The sequence below is a fragment of the Centrocercus urophasianus genome, unplaced genomic scaffold (assembly GCF_019232065.1).
Source record: "Centrocercus urophasianus isolate 14NV4802_14NV808 unplaced genomic scaffold, USGS_Curo_1.0 seq_11, whole genome shotgun sequence".
Lineage (NCBI taxonomy): Eukaryota > Metazoa > Chordata > Aves > Galliformes > Phasianidae > Centrocercus > Centrocercus urophasianus.
In genome coordinates, this window is record NW_024884253.1 from 66,978,454 (window position 1) to 66,998,380 (window position 19,927).

Below are 19,927 nucleotides of genomic sequence, written 5' to 3' on the forward strand. Positions count from 1 at the left end.
CTTGTCCTTGGTAGTGGTTCAGTCCCTCCTGCCTTGGTTCAGAAGCAACACTTGATCCAAAATCTTGGGAACCTTTTCTCTTGGCAGTATTCCCCAAAATGGAATCCTGGATCATTACCAATTCTTACAACTTTCTGATGTCAGCTGGGCATTCTTATCAAGTATGTAACAGAAACCATTACAACTTACTGCTTCACATGAGTCAGGAAACCCTCTTTGTACAACACAGTCTATTAAGGTCACTGAGTATTTCAACAGAGATCTGTTTGAGAGGAAGCAACACCAAGTCCAGCTCTGAATGGAACATGCAGTGTTCATCAAAATGTGCTCAAGATGTGCCATGAGAGAATGAAAAGATGAAATGCAGGACCACTGCAGGAGCAGCAGTGCTTCTATGTTTGCCAGTATAGATCTGGCAAACAGGTAAGCTATGGACAAAACTTACCTGAGGTCCAAATCTACAGTAATGTAAAACGTTTCTGTAGTTTCGTGCTTAAGTCAGTTCAAGCCAAAACAAATTTAAATACTAACTTATTGGTAACATTTCCTAGAGTATTCCGTCCTCAGTTCAAGCAAAATAGTAACTGATGATCGTCAAATACATAGTTGGATAACTATACAAACATGTGCCCAAACAGACTTTTTTGAAGCCAAGAATGCTAGAAAACTAACAATAGGAAATGTTAGGGTTTTTCATAAGTGAATTGTTACTATTCAGAATCTTATTTCATCAATTAATTTTGAGGTTTTTAAAAAGTCTCACAGAAACATTGAAAGTAGTACACATATACTTTTGCTTATTTTTAAGTATTTTCAGAGTTGAGATCATATCTTGACTTTTTGAAAGATTACCTTCCACAGTCATTTGCAGTACCTGGTAACTTCCTTGAAAATAACTGTAACAGCTACTGAGGGGAAAAAAACTAAACCATGAAAGAACTTTCCAAAAGCAGGTCTTCAGATAAATATGAACACGAATTTCTTAGATATGACTGCAGTTACGCATATTTATTTACTCTAACCATTCTATCTTTAGATTTATATGTTTCTGTCCAGTAGTAAGGGTTAATCAGAGTAACCTGAATAGGTTACTTATGTATATACATAATGGAACCTATTATGTAATTTATGTGGACAGATTTGATTATTGCAATAGCTTTTGAAGGGCTGGATATTTACAGATTTCCTTTACGTGCACTTTTTGTTACTTTCAATGGCTTTTGCAGATGGAGGATATCACAATAAAAGGTCTACAAACAAAATAATGTTACCATATAGGTGTCTTTTTTTTTTTTTTTTCAGAGTGAATATGAAGATTGCAGTGTATGAGTAAGTAGACTTTCAGTCAGTGGTCTTGAGCTGCATTCAAATAGGAACTTGGTATCTTCTTTTTTTCTTTTATGAATTAAAACAATAGGTACAATCTATGCTGTAGCAAAAAATAAGATTAAAGAACCATCTACTCTAATATCCCACTTCTTAAAAAAAAAAAAAAAAAAAAAAAAAAAAAAAAGTAAAAGCTTACCCCTCCAAAAGCCAGGATCTAGTGGAAGATGTAGGAAACCCACTGTTTATATCTGCTTTTCATATTTTTGTCTCATCTCTGTGTCTACTGCCTTGAACTGACATTAGTCATGAAACAATAGGATCAATATTTCTCACAACATATGTTGTTATTGGTAGTTATCAGATGTATTTTGACAACCATTTAAAAACAAATCCATTTCTTCACCCTGCTAAATTCTTGTTCCTAAAAGCCTCCTGTGACAGTGCTTGCAGATGAGCTAGAGGCTACGTGAAAGAACATCTCACTTAGTAATTATGAATTTCATTCAGTTTATTGCAATTTTCTTTTTTTTTTTTTTTTTTTTTTTTATTTTTTGAGGTAAAATGTAAGATTCTAAGCAGTCTTTCTTAATGATGTGTGTCATATGCAGTTACTATATTCTCTCTTATGCGTTTCATCTCTGTGGACTACAGTCCTAAATTCTTTCTAAGTAGAGGAAACTTTTCTTTGTCATAGAATCATAGAATCACAAGGCTGGAAACAGCCTATAAGATCATCCAGTCCAACTGTCTCCTCATCACCATTGCCACCACAAGCCACTAAACCATATCATGCAGCACGTCATCCAGATGCCTCTTGAATGCTGCCAGGGACAGCAACTCCAGCACCTCCCTGGGCAGCCATTCCAGTGTCTGACCACTCTCTGAGAGAAAAAGTTCTTCCTTATGTTTAATCTAAACCTCCTCTGATACAACTTGCAGCCATTTCCTCATGTCCTGCTCATTGCCTGGGAGAAGAGGCCAAATTCCTCTTCACCGCAACCTCCCTTCAGGAAGTTATAGAGAGCAATGAGGTCTCCCCTGAGCCTCCTCTTCTCCAGACTGACCAATCCCAGCTCCCTCAGCCGCTCCTCGTAAGACTTGTGCTCCAGACCCCTCACCAGTTTTGTTGCCCTTCTCTGGACGTGGTCCAGGACCTCAATGTCTTTACTGTAGTGGGCCCTGTAGTGGGGGACCCAAAACTGAACACAATACTTGAGGTGTGGTCCTGGATTACTTGTGTTCTGAAGAATCTGTTTCTAGTTGTGCAATATCACGAGGTAAGTACAGTAACATAGCTCAAGACAAAGCTGTATGACTGATCAATAAAAGGCATTATTGTATTTTCTGAATTATTCATCACCCTATTCTCTATGCGTTCTAGTGCTGTTAGAGTGTTTGGACTGTTATTGTATACTGAAGAGGTCTTTCCTGATCTGCCTATAGCATTGACTTTGAATTTATCCAGCTGGAATTTTGTAAGCTACTTGAGCCTTTTTAAATTTCTCAAGAGTGTTATTCCTTTGCTACTTCCTTCTCTAGATCTCCTACCTAAAGGCAGAATGTTATATTGGCAGGTAGATGGCTTCCTAAAGAACACTACTATGTTTGCGCGAGTGTTCAAGTGCAAACTGTCCCAATATGAAGGAAAGATTAGGAAACATAATGGGAGGTCAATGTCTTGAAAATGGAAAGGGATGACATAGTTCATAATTTGGAAAATAAGTCAAATTGTAACTGTGAGTATAAAAACCGGCATGATCAAAATAAGGGATAAGTTACAAGAGATATAACTGAAACATGCTTATGGATAATTCTATATTCACTCCCTTCTTGAAATATACTGTGGAGTTAGATGAATAGTGGGTCAGCTAACAGCTGATACTAGAACATCTAAAATAAAATACTAGTCTACTTTTTGCTCCCATCTTGAATAAAAAGATTATCTATGGCTAAATGGCCAATGTAAGTACTATCTGTAATGAAATGTGGAAGATCAGAGACTACTATGGTATCTTCTGATCATTTGGAACTCAAAAAGTTTCTTTGGTAACTCCAAACCTTATTAGACATTACTCTTAAAAGCGTATGGAGAATGAGCGAGGACCAAAGTTAGATACCAGATGTAAAGAGGAGGAAGGAGAAAACTAAAAGAAGATAAGGTGTTACAGATCAGCCAGACTGTAATTCAAAATAGTGTTGAACGACTCAAACCATTATTTATCTTTATAAAAAGTGAATTTCATCAGATTCCAGATGTGTGAAATCAAATATTTCTGTAGCAAATCGATGTCATTTTTTGAAGAATAAAACACAGCTGCTGTTATAATGCTAGGGAGACCAAGTCCTAATAACTAAACTCAATAAAATAAATTGAGAAGAAAAATCCAGTAAAAAATAGCAGTCTTCAATATTAATCAGTAAGAAAAAATTGTGTATCCTTGATGGAGAAGTTAATGTTGTCAGGTAGTTTGCCAATGCTGATTTGATTTTCTTCAACCTATGAGTTTCAAGGTCATAAGGAAAGACAGGCTCCTTGCACCAAGTTTAAGCCTAGAGCTATGGACAAGCCAGATGTATGAAGGCCCAATTGTCACTGCTGTCATAGCAGGGATGGCTCAAGGGCTGGTGTTCCCAGGGTGAAGCAAGCTTGTTGACCCATCTTTCGCTGTGCTGCCACAGACAACTTTTGGAAGCACAGGTTGGCCAAGTGCTGTGTATCATCCTGATGGAAGGGCCTCTTGTAAGGTAATCCAGTGTCCCATGTAGGAGAAGGCAATAGGGATGGGAAAATAAAGGATGGGAGTGATGCAGGCTTATGGAGTTTCAATTGAGATCCCTGATGGCAAGGGAGACATGCAAGGAACAGGATTGTTTCCTGCATCTCGTGTTCCTATTTTGCTCTCTCCCTAAGACCTGTCACAGATCCCTTGACACTGGTAACAAGCTGTGATATCACAATCACAGAGTAGTTGGGGCTGGAAGGAAGTTCTAGAGATGGTCTGGATGGAAGTTCTCTGGGATGCTTCAAAGCATACTGCCTCTGGCATCTGTTTGCTTAGACAAGCAGCTGTGGCCCTCAAGATTTTGTCCTGTGTCGCTCTGCTTTTACAGAGGGACACAGTGGATGCTCAGACACCAGATGCTCAAAAAGCAAAATCTTAAATGCTGTTGTAGTTCCAAGAATACACAGTGGATAGTTTTTGACAATGCTATGTATTAGCTTTGTAACTTGCTATTGTACCCTTCTGGAGAAATAAGAGGAATACAGTGCAATATAGCACTTCAGCTATTTTCTGAAAGTCATTTGCTCTTTAACCCTAGACTTTTAAATTCATTGCATCTTCCTTTTCCTTTACAGCCACTTTCAGTTAGAGCCTGGCAAGCATGCAAACTGTAGGCTACCTAGGGAAATTGGTCTCTAAAAACATATGGCATTTCAACTTCAACAATGTCAGAATTATCATTTGACTGTAATTAAGCTCATTTAATTAAGTGCAACCTGAAATAAAAAAAAAGTTAATATGTAATTTAAAAAGTAGAGCATTCAAATTAGAAGGTCTATTTCTGTGTGGATTTAGGTACTGTGACATTTTTAATTACACTGCTGATGTATAGAATCTGCAGTCTTTAATTACATAACAATGTTATTTGTACATGGAACCCTTTTCTTTAACTGTATGATATGCTCTAAGGATTATTAGGAGCTCTAGATATTAATGTGTGTGATCCCAGCTGGAGTTTGAAGAATGAATTGAAAGATGCTGGTTTCAAGTGAAGGGAGGAAAAGTAGGTGAGTGAGTCTATTGGGTGGAACAGAAGATGAAGTCAAGTGCGAAGTAACTCAGTGCTTCCTCTAGTGCAGCTGTTGAAGCACCTAATGTCGAGTCTTTCAAAATTTGAGACAGGTTTATGCTGAACTCATTTTTTCTGAAAAGGCACAAGATACCACTAGGAAACCTTTGGGTTAATTAAGTTTTTTGCTGTGGAATTATAATTTTATTTCCTGAGAAATTGCATGAGACTAATATAATGAGAAATTAGTTGTTACAGGCATGATATATTACTAAAAAACAAACAAACAAACAAAGAAAACCCTGCCAAATCAAACAAATGACATAATCATCATTGTAAACTCCTTGAAAAGGCTTTTTTTGTTCGAGTTCAGAGAGGTGGAAAGATATTAGAGCAGAATCAACTTGAGTAAAAAAGACAAGCAGAAATGTCGTTTGCATTAGCATACTGTGTAAGCCTCAAATACTTTTCTGGAAATGGCTGTTGTTCACATGGAAAAATGTTTTATTTTTCCCATTCTGATTTTTTACACTTTTATGAGTCCATGCAAAATCGTGAAATTATTCTTATATTTAAAATAAGTATGTGTGATATTGGTCATCCCACCCTTGAGAGACTGACACTCAGAAGCCTTCAAATCCCAAATATTGTGATCTGCTTTTAAAAAGAAGTTTTATGTTGTGATTTTGGTTTGTCTTTTGATACATATTTTTTAACCTCCCCTTGCTTACCCCACTAGATGTGTGTATGTGACAGTGAGGGTGGCCAACTCCATAATTTCTGAAGTGACTGTAAGTAAAGCATTTTCATGTTGCAAAAATTCTCACACCCACCTCTACTAACTCCTTCCCGGCAATTAATTCTGCCAGAATGTTCTCCCCACATAAATTTGTGTTCATCCTTCAATCTTATCACTGCTGCTCTTGAGAATTGTTCCCCCTCTCTTTCCCAGCACAGTGGGTGCAGTTGGAACTTCTTTCCACTTCTTCCTCAACTGTGCCTGCTGCCCAGCCGTGCATCTCAGAAGAAGAGCTCCTCGACTTTCACTCCTTCCTTCCAGCAGCTGAAAGGAATGGGACAAAGAAGGTCAGACCTCATCCTTGCTTCAAACCCCACTGCAAGTATCTTGACAGGGTTTAAGAGCTATATATAGTATAGATTTCTCTGTTTTCTTACAAAGCTACTTTATGTACTGCTTCCTCCATGTGAAGATGTGAACATGGCAGAGGGAGAAAGCAGCATCAAATCTTAATGGGGAAATTTCAGTCCATACCATTCTAGCTACCTGCCTCCTCTCCTACCTGGCTTGTGGTCAGCCATGGTTAGCTCTAAATTTCTCATCTATGATCACTCATAATAGCCCCAGTTTTACACTTTTAGTTGTATTATAGCACTCCATGTCCCTCTTGCTGCTGGTTTTTACTCCAGTCACCAGGAGCCACCCTTGTGGCATTGTGGCCCAGTAATGTTTGTGTCACTGTTGTGTCTTCCTCTCACTGTTGAGCTGAGGCAGGCCTGCATCCTGTGAGAGGTTTTAGACTAAAAAAGGGGAGATTAAGATTGAGGAAATTTCTCGCTGCAAGAGCAGTGAGGCCCTGGCACAGTCTGCCCAATGAAGTTGTGTCCCATCCTGGAGGAGTTCAAGGCCTGGTTGGATGATGCCAGCTAGGCTGGTGAGTGGTACCCCTGCCCCATGGCATGGGGTTGGGGCTGGGTGGGCTTTGAGGTCCCTTTGAATGCAAGCTGTTCTGTGATGATCTGCGCTGTGACAGGGGCGTTCACTGGGTTGGGAAAAGAGAACTGCTTCTGTGTGAGTGCAAAACTTTAGCTGGTAAACATTGTGCATGACGGACACGAAACTTTGGTGACAGTACTGCAGCTTGTTCTGAGTGCCTGCTTTTTAGGAGTAACCAAGTCCTTCAGAATAAGGCAAGGGGCCACACCTAAAGGCGGGGAAAACGTGTTTTGTTGCTCCAATATAGAATTTTGACAAAAATCGATGTAGGGCTTTACACCAGAGATCGATGTAGGGCTTTACACCAGAGATTGATCCGTGTGGAAAAGGATCTCGTGGAACACACCTCGGACGGTAGGAACCACACGACATCTTTCCCGGGCATCTCCCGTAGCACTGAAGGGACACGGGGGCAGCGCGCTCGCCATCCGGAGCAGCGGGCGCGGCATGTGTGCGGGGAGGCGCTTCCCGGCGGCGCCCAGCCCCGGGTCGGCAGCGCGGGGCCGCGGCCGCCCTCCCGCCCGCTGCACCATGCCGCCGCGGCTCCTCCTCTCCGCCTCCCGCGCGGGAGCGCGCCCCGTTCCCCTCCCCGGCTGCCTGCAGCAGCGGCGGCGCTGAGGGAGTTGCGCGGGCTCTGCCCGGCGCCTCCGATGTGGCGAGAAGCGATGATGGGGAGGAGGAGACGCCGTTACCTGCTGGAGCGGGCAGAGCAGGCGGGCGGCTGCGGGGCGGGCGGCGAGCAGTCCCGCTCCCGGGACTGGCTCTACGAGTCCTACTATTGCATGAGCCAGCAGCACCCGCTCATCGTCTTCCTACTCCTCATCGTGATGGGCGCCTGCCTGGCCCTGCTCGCCGTCTTCTTCGCCTCGGGGCTGGTAAGGGACGCGACGGGTGCCGGGGACGGGACGGAGCGCGGAGCCGCTGCGGGGCGAAGTTGGCGGCGGCGGCGGGGACCCCCTGGGCAAAGTTGGGCTCCCGATGCGCGCGGGCGGGGCTGGAGGCGAAGGGAGCAGGAGGGAGCGGCGGGCGCTCCGAGTTTAATTCGCTTAATTCGCTGGCTCTGCTTCCTTCCAGCTGGCAGAGTGGCCAGCTGACCTTCTGCTTTTGCTGGCGGGGTTTAAATCTTCTTCCCAAAATGCAGGTAGTCACGTTTGGACGGCAAGTAGGCAGCTGGCCGTTGTTTTCTTAACACCCCCCCTACAATGATTCAGTTCTCCAGCGTTTGACCCATTTTCTCGAGGGAGCCTTCGCTGCTCGGGGAGGCGAAGTTGGCTGTGCGCGGTGCCCCCCGCGCGAAAGCTGAGGGCTCCCGGCCCCGGGAAGGAGCGCGTCGCGGAGCCGCTGACAGCTGGCATCGCGGCTCTGGCATAGCAAGCCGGGCCGCTCTGCCCTTGTGCCGAGCGCGAGGGAGAGGCTGCAGAGGGCAGTAACATTCTTGCTTCTTACGGAGTTTTGCTGTTGGTAGTGAGTAGGGGCTGCTTGCACAGCTGTGGGCTTCGGAAGTAGTCAACAGAGATTTGAGGGGTCTCAGTTTTTGGTTTTTCTTGTTCCTGTTTAGGTATTCGGTCTTTTGGGGAGCTTGATGTTTATTGAATACAGCTAACGATCTGTAGGAGCGAGGACAAGTAGGTCAGGGATAGCTTGCTGCCTCTCCTAGAGGCGTTGCACATAACGTTGCTTGAACAGATAGAGAACCCTGCTTTCCTGCTTGTTTTGACCAAACTTTTGTCTTAAAACCTGCAGGAAGTGGTTGCAGGACTTGCTACGCTTAGAGTCAATTGCCGACTTATTTCCTTTATGTATTTGTCTTAATGTTTTCAGTGCTTTGTTTTGTAAGTGCTATTCCTACTAAATGCAGAACAGGTGTAAAATAGCTCAGGTGAAGCCAGTAATATTAGCAATGGCTCCAAATTCAGTTGCTTAATGCTTAGATGTTTCAGCTGTGGAGCTCTGTGTACCCAAATGCAAAATAAACCGTGTTTAATTAAAGTGCATTGGCTGGAGGACTTATCCATCAGGGCTGGAGGGTGACAGGGGGAGAACAGCCAGACTAAGGCATGGGCAGGTGTGAGAAGTATACAGTACTAACTCCAGCCAAGCCAGCACAACTTGGGTTTGACAGCTCTTAGCACTGAATTTCAGCTCTTTTTGTCATGGCATGACCTGTAGCTTGTTGTCACAAGTTGCACCTGCCTTTTTCATAATTCCATTTCTCAAAGTAAGTCATTTATAGTAACAACACTGGCACAGTGCTGGTTCAGAGGACTAACTGAAAGTTCTGGAAACAAAACAAAGATCTGACTGCATCTTGCCATGCATAGTGCTACAGAAAGAGTGAATTTTATAGTTCAGTCTGCATTTGGAATTCCAGACATACCGGAAAACAAAAAAAAGAATGCTTTTAGAACCTTTTTCCTGAGCCTTTATCTTCCTGTGGCTCACAACTGAGAGGGTGAGTGGGGAGAGAGGTGGGGTTTGTCCTTAAAGTTTCCAGTCAGCGGATGAGAGCGACTTCAGGCGCAGAGAGAGCTCGTCTGTGCTGACTTTCAGCCGCAGGATGTTGGGCAAAATCCTTTGGAGGCCTGCCCAGATGTTCACCTAAAAGCCTTTTATTATAGTCGAGCTCTAGTTGCATTTGGGATTGAAAATATTTCTAAAGGTTTTAGTTCTGTTTCTCCTGCATGTGGCTGAAGAACTCTCTTGTTGTAAGGCTGTGGAACCTTGATTGAGTTTTTGTGCCTGATAATATGCAAGTGTCTAGCAGTTATGAGCATCTGAGCTAGGAGAGCCAGTGCTTCTATCCTTGTCTTTATTTTGCATGTCTTGTATGTATGTGATTGCTTTGACAGCATATTTACTTCTGTAAATGGAAGTGAATGGAAATAGTTCTGTGAAGGTCTGTGCCGTGCATTTGAAGTTAAAGGAAATCTTTCTCAACAGTTGTTTCCTTTAGATTTTATACAAAGCAGCGAAGATTTTACTGAAAATTACTTAAGCCTGTTGTGGAAACAAAATTCCAAAGTGACTCACTGCAACACTTGATTCATATTTCTCACTTTTATTTCAAAGCACAGCTTAGGATGCAAAATGTGAGATCGAACGTTTTAGGAAAAAAGTGGGTATATATGAAAGATGAACCCTTTTTATGTTCTAGGCTTTGTAATGAGAAGATGAACCCGATAGAAGTGAGAGGTTTTCCTTCCACTTTATTTTTAATTCAGTTGTTAAAATATATCTTGGTGAGATCCGAATTCTCTTTTTTAATTTTATTTATTGAGGAAGAACAATGTCTGCTTAACTACTCCCCAGCAGAGCCAACCACACCGGGATGCATTCCACTTATTCAGCTCTTTCAACCTGCCAGAATACCAGCTGTAGTCTTCCCGGTTTCAGATGAAAAATTTATAAAAGCTGTTGCAAAATTACAGTAAACAAGATTACTTACAAAGTGTGCCTGGAAATCAGATTACTTTTCTTTCAGGCAGCATACTGCTGTTGTTACTGAGAGTGGTTTCTTGGGAGATTTTTGGTTTTGTTTGTTTCAGGAAAATAATGTGATTTTGACCTTTGGGATTAAGCGCTCTATCTCCTCAAACACTTGATACGAGACTCCCAGAGTCCACCTGTGAGATGACCATTCAAATCGTGGAGCTTTGCATAATGTAATGATAGTATCAGCCTTTGTATTTCCTGTGTCAAAGTATCCTCTGTATTTCTCAGTACCTGGTGTGAATAGAAAACTGGCAAAATGAAGTCAGGCTTCCATGTTTAGCTGCTTTAATCGATAGAGAGTAAATTATTTTCCCAAATCTGTGAATGCCTTCCAGTGCTTAGAAATGCCAGATGTCAGGTTCATTTTCTGTCTGTTTACTGTCTTGCTCTTTTAATAATATAATGTGTAGGGCAAACTCATTATTTTCCTCCTTCACCCTTTTTAGTACTAAAAACATCCCACCTTTTAGTGGTATCTAGAACAGCTATGTATCTGGTCAAAACATATCTGTGATACCTGCAATTTATAGGAAAAAAGATTAAACTGACTAATATTTTTAAAAATATCTAATGTAAAATATCGGCATATCTGAATCTGCTGTTGTGATGTTTTGTTTCTTATGCAGTTAAACAAAACTCTGGTTGAAAACAGGGTTGATGCCCAAACTGTACAATTTATTAGAACACTGTAACTTTCACAAATATAATACATGCATGAAATATATATTTTCTAGACATAAAGACTGCACTATGGTGTAGATACAGGCTTCAATAAAAGCAGTTCTGTAGTATCTGAATCACTTAGCACTGCTAAGGACCTTGTGGTGAAATGAGACCCAAGTCTGTCAAGACTTTTTGTTCTGTTTTTCCTGAAATTCAGGGGCCACCAATCTGCCGTGAGATATATATTTCTTTCAGTCTGGTCAGTGGTCTTTGCTGAAACACTGCAAGCCTGAAGTGCGGGGTTGCATTGTCAGTAGGTTTATACCCTTATCTGCCTTCAGAATTCTTGCTGCTACAGGTGATCCTGTGAAGGCTCTTAAGATGTGGTTGTTGATGTGCTGTGGAGCTGGAAGGTATCAATGGTCAAGTGGAGTGTGTGTTGAACGAAGAGTCCTTCCACGATGTGACATTGGGATGCATTCCCTCTCCTCAAGTGTTATGAAGTCACTTATCCTTAGCTGCTCAATCGTCTATCTGTCTTCCAAACCACTTGCACAGAAAGAAGAGGGTCAGAAGAGTCCTGTAAGCGTCTCAGGAGAGTGCCTTTTTCTTGGGCCCATGGTTAGAATGACAACAATCCTCCTTTTCTCTGATGAATCTAACTGTTTAAAAGAAATCCTTATACTTCTGGCAAAAACTGGCCAATCAGCCAAACCTAGAACTCTTCCAGATTGCCATGATTAGAATTTCATCCTAAAATAGAGGGGGAAAAGTCTTCAAGTCCGTGTGGAAAACACAGCTTAAAATAGCAGAAAGAAGAAACATGTTCATTCTCATCACAGTGTCTCAAGTGATGAGGTGCCTGCAGATGGGCGTTTACTGCATGATTCTGGTAGTGTCCTTGTCAGTACTTTGGATCTAAAAATTCATTCATCCACACCAGCAGGTCATCACAGTGGTGCTGTGGTGATGTTATACCCTGTTAATGAAGTGCTCTGTTATAACTAATTGTATAGAGTAATACAGCTGTGTTGTAGGTTCACTCATAATGGAAATTTCAAGAAATCTTTTAGGAACAGCACTGTATAATTTATAGCACATTTGGTTCAAAAGCAACAACTGTCTTCCCCAAATCCAAGAATACTCAAGCCTTTGAAAGTGTTCCTTGGAATCCCTGCAGACTAAAAGTGAGCCAAAGCATCTGCTATACTGTTTTCAAACCCCAGCATATCCATTCCTACAAGAAAGAAAACTAAGGCACAGCAAAGGTAATGAAGGAGCAAAATCCTCATGAGTTGAAGATCAAGCTGAAGGGGGGCTGTTTGCCTACTTGTTGTGTCCACAAGGTGTGCTATCTTAAACTCGTTCTGACACATTAATTAAGCTATTAAGATGAAGAAGAATTCAAAGCAAAAATCAGTTTATTTATAATGTCTTCTCTTTCAGTAATTCCAGCTGTAAGCTTACAGTTCTGCTTGAAAGTCTGCTGTATATCGAACTGTTCTGTGAGGGAATGCCATGTTTCAGGTTTTTTCTTATCTTTAGGCACCATAAAATCACAGTATATTTTCCAGGTATCGCTGCTGGCTGTCTGATACAGTCTCATGATTTGCCCTCCCTGTCAGTTGTTTTCTCCAGTAATATCTTTGTGTGACTTTTGTGGCCAGTATTACGTCTTGAATTGGTCCTGTAAAGGTTGATGTTTCTTCCTATCTGAGTCAAGACTTACCTTGTTTTGTATCTGGTCTAGTTCCCCGGTACTATATCAGCCTGGGCTCTTGTTTCATTTATTAATGACACTCCCAGCACATCTGTAGTTGCTTTTAATGCTGCTAAGAGCTTGTCTCATTTGCCAGTCTCTAACCAGCCATCCAGATAATGAGGTGCCTGTGGCAACTTCTCTTCTTGTATTATCCTTCATGTTGAATAACCTGAATGCTGAGTAAGAGCTGGGTAAAAATATGGGTGTAGCTACACTGGCACCACATTGAGCCTTGAACTGTAAGTTTACCAGGTGAAAGCTTTGTGGATACTCTATCAATGGAAAGCTGATTTAGGTCAGCAGCTGTGACTCAAGCCATGGATCCACAATTTCTAATCATTACTGCAGCTGACACAAGTGGCAACAGATAAACTGACTACAGCTGCTGTTTACCTAGGTGCAATAGGAATTAGGTGGTGGATGGGCCGTGATTTTTCTGCTGTCTTTATCAGCATCGAGCCAGGTGTGTTGATTCACAAATCATCTATGGCAATTTCATGGTGGATTTGCCATGAACCAGTGAATATCCTTCTGGTTATCTTGATTAAAACTTTTAAAATTGGTTTCAAGTTCCTTGTCATGGATGAAGCTATCTGACTCATTTAAAGTCTTAAAACTGTCATCGAAAAGGTAAATCAGTTTCTTGGGTTGTGCCTTCATGACGTCTCTTAGAGAAATTTGCTAGACATCCCAGCTGCAATGTTTCTGCTGTGAATAGGAATACTTCTTGTCATAATGATGGCAGTCACTGGGCTCATCCAGATTGCATGGAACATCACTCCAAGCTGATGGCAGCATGGACTTTTAATACAGGTAGAAGTGGTCTGCAAATCTCTGGAGTGGCTGGGCATGGGAAAAACTGCAGCTGAGCACCCTTAATCTTTCATCCTCTGCTTAGTTCCCAGCAATAACCTGGTGGTGATCCCAGTTGCTGAACACAGTGGCTTTCTATATATTTTAGTAAGAACTGAGTCAGCTCAAGCCGTATTGATATGTTAAAAGGAGAATCTGTCAATTGAACAAACTACTGGTTTTAGGCTTCTGGACCCTGAAATCAGCGAGTCAGCAGAGTTCGGTTTCCCTTTCCCTCACCTTATCTTTTTCTTGGATAATTACCTCTTGATCCTCCTAGAAAGAACAGCTCTACACATTTTCTGCTTCAAATGTTCTATTTTTATTTTTTAAAACATTTACTTAGTCTCTTTCTCTAACCAGAACTATTTTGTTCTTAGTGATCTTTGCATCACTCTGATGAGAGCGTGTTCCAGGCAGGCATTTGGGAAAAGCAGAGGAAGCAGCCCTCAGATCTGCCATCTCAGCATCTGCTCCTTCCACCATTCGTGGTCCTAATTCTGAGGTTTGTTTGATCCAGAAGATGTGCTCCGAAGTGCTGGAGCAATGGCTTCTGGTTCTACTCTCAGAGTTTGACTGACAGGCATGTGAAAGTGTGGAATATGTCCTTAGGGGAGTAAACTCTAAGAATTTTTTCTGTCATAAAAATAGCTGTGTTTAGGAAGTAATTGCCCAACCTTTGGAAAAGCTTGAAAAGTAATTACACAATGACAGTTGTGACTTCTCAATATTAAAACTATTTTTCATGTGACCTTTTAATGCTGATATGTAAAAGATGTGGAATATTCTTGCAAAACATGTTTTCAAAAGACCCACTGGAGAAATAAGCCTAAGTCTACCTTTTTCTTTATTAAACAGACCTTTAAAATGTGCACTGTTTTCTCCTGTGTTGAAACTCATATGCTCCCTGGTTGATTCTGTGATTCTTACTTTTAAACAATTCCAATCTTGGCATTTGTTCTTGATTCTGGCCAGATTCCCAAGCTACCAATTTGGGACTAAAGGAGGGGTGGAGAGGGGGAAAGCTACCCCTTAGCTTCAGTTTGACAGTTACTATCTAAATACAGTTGTCACTACTGAATAGTTCAAAGGAGTGAACTAGAATGCCAGTATTTCCAAGTTCCAGGGGTCTGTATGGATGTGAGGAAGGGCGTAACTTCACTTACAATACGTGCTACAGTACAGTTAAGCTGGGAAACATGTTCTTGAGTCCTGTGAAATAATGTACTACCCATAAAATTTAATCAATGTAACTCTTTCAACTGTGTTACATTTTGAATAAATTTCACTGTAAAACATACTTTTTTTTAAAAAAACATTCACCTTCACCCATCCAGAGTTTTGGATTTTGTGTAAATAGTAGTATGGAATGGAGAGTTCCCTTAAGCTTATTTTGGTGATAAAGGTAGTAAGGATTTTGAGAACATCTCAAAAGATCTAAAGAAACTAAGTTATTAAACCACATTTATGGAGATGAATTCAGAATCAATATGTGCATAAATGCAACATGCAAGGAAGATATGGTGATCACTACACTTACTTTAAAAATAGTCTGAGTGATGGGCATAGACACCAAATTAGCCCTGGAGCCTGAAATAATTGCTTTCATCAAAACACAAACTTCTACTCACTTTGCTTCTTATTGCCTCGACTCTCTTCTGCAAGGTATACTTGAGGGAGTAAAACATAATTAACTGTCATTGCTCTCTGGGATGTGGCTTATCTTCTGTGATTGCCAGAGTCATTTTGTAGGACAATTTCATAAGCGCAGGCTTCAGCCACCAGTAATTGTGTCTTGTTTTTCACAGGCTAGTAAATGAGTTAGGGGGGAAGGCAACTTTCGATTATCCTCAGCTGAGAGAAGATTGAGGTTGTGTGAGGTGGCTAAATGGCATGATGGTCCAGTTCAAGTTCCCTGGCACTCTGGAGGTCCTCTGAAGCCCGTCTTATTTAATAAAAAGTTGTAAGCACCGACAGATTGCTTATGGTGTAGTTAATAGGATGAGAGATTATTAATCAGTGAAAACTAAAGAAAGAGAAAATTGCCAATGTGATAAGGGAGAATTGAAAAGAAAAAATAAGAAAAGCTGCTTACCATTGCGGTTGGGTGCGTGGGGTTTGTGCAGGGCATATTTATCTGCATAAAACATGTAAGTACCAGGCTCTGCTTCTGTTAATTATGCTTCTGATTGTGATAGGTGTCTGTCCTGTGTTCCCATCCATGTAGGAGAGGTCTTAGGCTTGTGGTATTCTCTATCTCTGTTTTTACATGCAGATTATTCAAGTGGTTGTCAATCCTTGTTGGTCTGGATGGACACTACCTTTAAAAATCATAAGAGCTGTTTCAATGGACAGCTGTGTTTGCTCTATGCAGAGAAAAGAGAAAATGAAAGCAAACATTATTCCAATATCTGTCCGCAGTGCTGCAGCTTTGACCCTTGCAAGCATATCTTTTGAGTTCTTTTGTATTCATTTTGGAGTGGTGGCAGTGGGAGGACCAGAACTGCTGGTGGTATTCATGATGCACTGAGGTAGCATTATGATGTTCTCGCTTGTTTATTCTTCTGCTAACGTTCTGGGGTTTGGGTTGCTTTTTAACTGCTTGTGAGCACAGAAGTGATGTTTTCATGGGCTTTCCTATTATAAGTGCCAAATATCTCAAAATGTTAGTAGTCAACCAAGAGCCTATTATCAAGTGTACAGAATTATACTTGGGCACTTTTGGGTGAAGGGTACATTTTTTTACGGTTTCAGCTCTTTGTTCCATAAATTCAGTTGGCCCTTTCTGCAGAACCCTATTCTCTCCTTCTGATTTTTGTTTTTATTCTGTGATTTTTTTTTTTTTTTTGTCTGTAGAACTCAACACTTACCTTAAGTTTGAGACAGACCCTTTGATGTGTGATGTATTCTGCAATGAGAACAACCCCATGATGTACTCACTTTTTTTTTCTTTAAGTCCTGCTGCAGTTTGATCTCTCCGTTCTTTTTAACACCTGGATCATCTGTTTGCTTGTATCTTTTTTAGCAGGCTTCCCGCTCCTGATTAAGATTTAAAATGAACTTGCTACTTATTTTTACCCTCTGAAAAATGATATCTCATATTCTTTTATTGGCTTATATTATTGAGGTTCTGGCTTTGTTTCGATCTTTCTCAAGTCATTTTGGGGAAATGATTAGCTTTTCGTTTGAGCATCTGATTTTTATAGCCATCTATGAAGATTTCAATCTGTACATTTCTAGCTCTGCCTGTTAATTTTAGTGTTCGAGTTTTGTTTGTTCTTCAGTTCTTCACCATTATAAAGCAGCTTCTCAACAGTAACATTTTATGACACAGGCTCTTCCTACTTCTTGAGATCAGATGAGTGTTTTCTTTTTCTTTGTGTGACTGTTTTGTTGTTATTGTTATTGTTTGTTTTTTTCCACCTCTTCCATGAGCCAGACCTAAACAAGTGTCTTAGCTTCTGTCTGCTGATGTGATCCTTAGCCAGTCTGGCTGAGAGTCATTGAAGTATCCCATTACCTGTTGTGTTTTTTTACTTGGCAGCCTGTCTTTACCTCTGTATTTCATAAAATCTCATACAGTTTCCATCCTGATTGGATATTAGTCTTCTAGGTGATGTATTTCAATAAACCTTTGCTGTTCAGCTTAGCGTTTTAATTCATAGGGGCTTACTGTTATTTGTTGATTCTCCTAGATTATTGATTTTGTTTTAGCTTTCTTCAGTCCCTGTTGAAATATGACTTTTTGTCTGTTCTTTATACTTTCTATCTGCAGCAGTGATATTCTACTGAAGGTCTTTTTTCCACCAAGTTTTCAGTAGGACTGTTCTGTAAATAATGCCATTTAATGACAGGCATTTTATTTTTTCCATGTCTTTCTTAGGCTTTTAGTGTTTATACAGAAATGTGTGTATACTTTCACATGGCTGTTTCATTTCTCTGCAAACTTTAAAAAGAGAATCTGTCTGTTACGGCATTTTTTGGCATTTCTCTCCTGCATAAGTTTAATAAACTTCTGTCCTCTGTAGCTGGGAGTTACAGATCTCCACAACATTATTGCTTCTCTTAAATCATGTAGAATCACAGAATCATCAAGGTCAGAAAAGACTTCCAAGATCATCTAGTCCCACCTACCACCAGTATTTCCCCACTAAACCATGTACCTCAGTACATCTAAATGTTTTTTAAACGCCTCCAGGGGCAGTGACTCAGCCACCTTCCTGGGCAGCTCATTCCAGTGCCTGACCACTCCTTCGGAGAAGAACCTTTTCCTAATGTACTATGTCCTTGTAACCTGTTCAATTTGAATGATTTCCTATGACCTTTGAAGTGCCAGCAAACTCATTCTTTTCCAGTTTAGGTTGAATTTAGCTACCTCTCAAGAGCACCTTCCATGTACCTAAAGATTCCTTGATTTCTTCAAATTACCTTTTAAAGTAATTTTCTTAGCTGCTTATTGAACCTAGGCTTGTCAACCTATTTTGTTCCAGAAACACTGATGAGAGAGCTACTACAGTCTTCTATTTCTCCACTAGCGACCAATATTTTGCCTTCAGGACTTTTCTCCTAGCCTTCCTTATGTTAGTGTTATTTGCACTGGTCATAGCCTTTGACTGTTCCTTTCTACCTCTGGAGATCACATCCAAACCTTCTGTGAGATCTGATGTTTTTGTGTCAAGCAGAGAAGCCTGTGTTCTCTGGTATTTTAGACTTTGTGTTTCTGATTGATACAACACTGAAGTATCAACACTCATTCCTATTGGGCAAACTAGGAAGAAATTGGATTCAGCTGCTTTGTACTAAGCAAGGGAGAATGTGAACAGCTACACAGCTAAACTCACTAAGGACCCACAGGCCAAAAATGCTTGATACTGTAGTCAGTAACATAGGTGATCGCTGGGGTGTTTCCCAAGACTTAAGTGGTTAGTCATTTTATTATCGCTATTATTGTCTTTGTGCTAACTGGGGCAGATGGTGTGAAGACAAAGAATAGTTCATTTCACAAGTATTGTTGCATTGGTGCAAAATGCTGAGCTTCTCATATGGGGAGATTTTATAGTACACGTTGTTCACTATTTGGAAGTTTGAGGAAATGTTCAAGGTGATGAAAGTGTCGCCTGAAGGATCTGAATGAAGTGTTGCTATACTGATAATGTCCCAATACACTAGCAAATAAAAAATGAACTAGAATCTGGCCATGAATCCAGAACTGTTTCTTGTAGTTACATATATGTGTGTGCAGCAGCTTGGAAGCTATAATGACAATCTAAATTTCACTATGCACGTGATGTGCAGATTGCTGGTCTGATTGCTGGCAGGCGAGTAGTCAAATAGCACTGTCTGCTAACAGCAGGTGCAGAATGTGGTTCTGACTCATTAATGGGGAAGTGAATTTCTCAAGACAAGAATCTCCGTGAAGAAACTGGATGTTGAGCCTGATGTTCTTATTACTGATGTACCAAACCAAAGAGGGAATGTTGAATCAGAGGGAGAAATCTCTTGGTGAAAATCAAGCACTTTGTCAACATAAAAGGCAGGGCAGTTTGATTAAAAAGTACAGTTCAATTAATTTGTTGCTAATGTGCATGAGCATGCTGTGGAAAGCTCAATAAATGATTAATCAACTAAAATATAAAGGCACACGAGAAAGCTTCTAACCAGGAACGTAAGAAGGAAGCATGAGCAAAGCTTTGAGTTATGAAAGAAAAAAGTAGATGTGAAAGGCAGAGAAGTTTTTCTTAGTTGTGGATCCAGAAAGTACCATGCAGGCTTGGAAATGGCATCTGGACTTAAAGGCAAATCATCGTTTCTGGAGGGAAGATGCTCTCATAGTGATGAAATAGGTGGAAAAAAATTCTGCAGTGGTCAGTGAAAACTTTTCAGTTGTCCTAAATGATGAGGTTCTAAATGAAGCTGTACAGCTCCTTGGCTGGGAGCAGCAGCATCTCCCAGTAAAATGGGGATTTTTCCAGCTGCCTAGCATATGACACACTGCAATCAGCTGTAAGCAAGTTCACTAAAATATAAAAATACGGGATAAAAGTTACAAGCACCCAGGAGATTTTTATATCTTTGGAGAGAACTATTTCTTGAGGTGTTAGAGAACTGAAATGCTGTGTACTTCTGTGAAGAGAAAGGTGGTGACATCTTCTGAAAATCATTGTGGTTCTCATTCTCACAAGATTTGGAAAAGATTTTACGGGAAAAAATGGACAATTTTTGCTACAGAGGTAACCGAACAGATTCCTGCAGTCAGCCTGCTTAAGTGAAGATGTCCTACTTTGTTAAGGAGGTGGGTGAGC

General features: G+C 40.8%; 1 protein-coding gene across 1 annotated transcript in view; it reads left to right on the forward strand.

Moving 5' to 3' along the window:
• Positions 1-7,506: 7,506 nt before the first annotated feature.
• The window catches only part of ADCY2 (adenylate cyclase 2), a 205,397-nt gene continuing 192,976 nt past the window's right edge, over positions 7,507-19,927 (forward strand). Inside the window, exon 1 of the mRNA XM_042808918.1 lies at positions 7,507-7,731. Coding sequence (XP_042664852.1) covers positions 7,507-7,731 — 225 coding nt within the window. The remainder of the gene's footprint in view (positions 7,732-19,927) is intronic.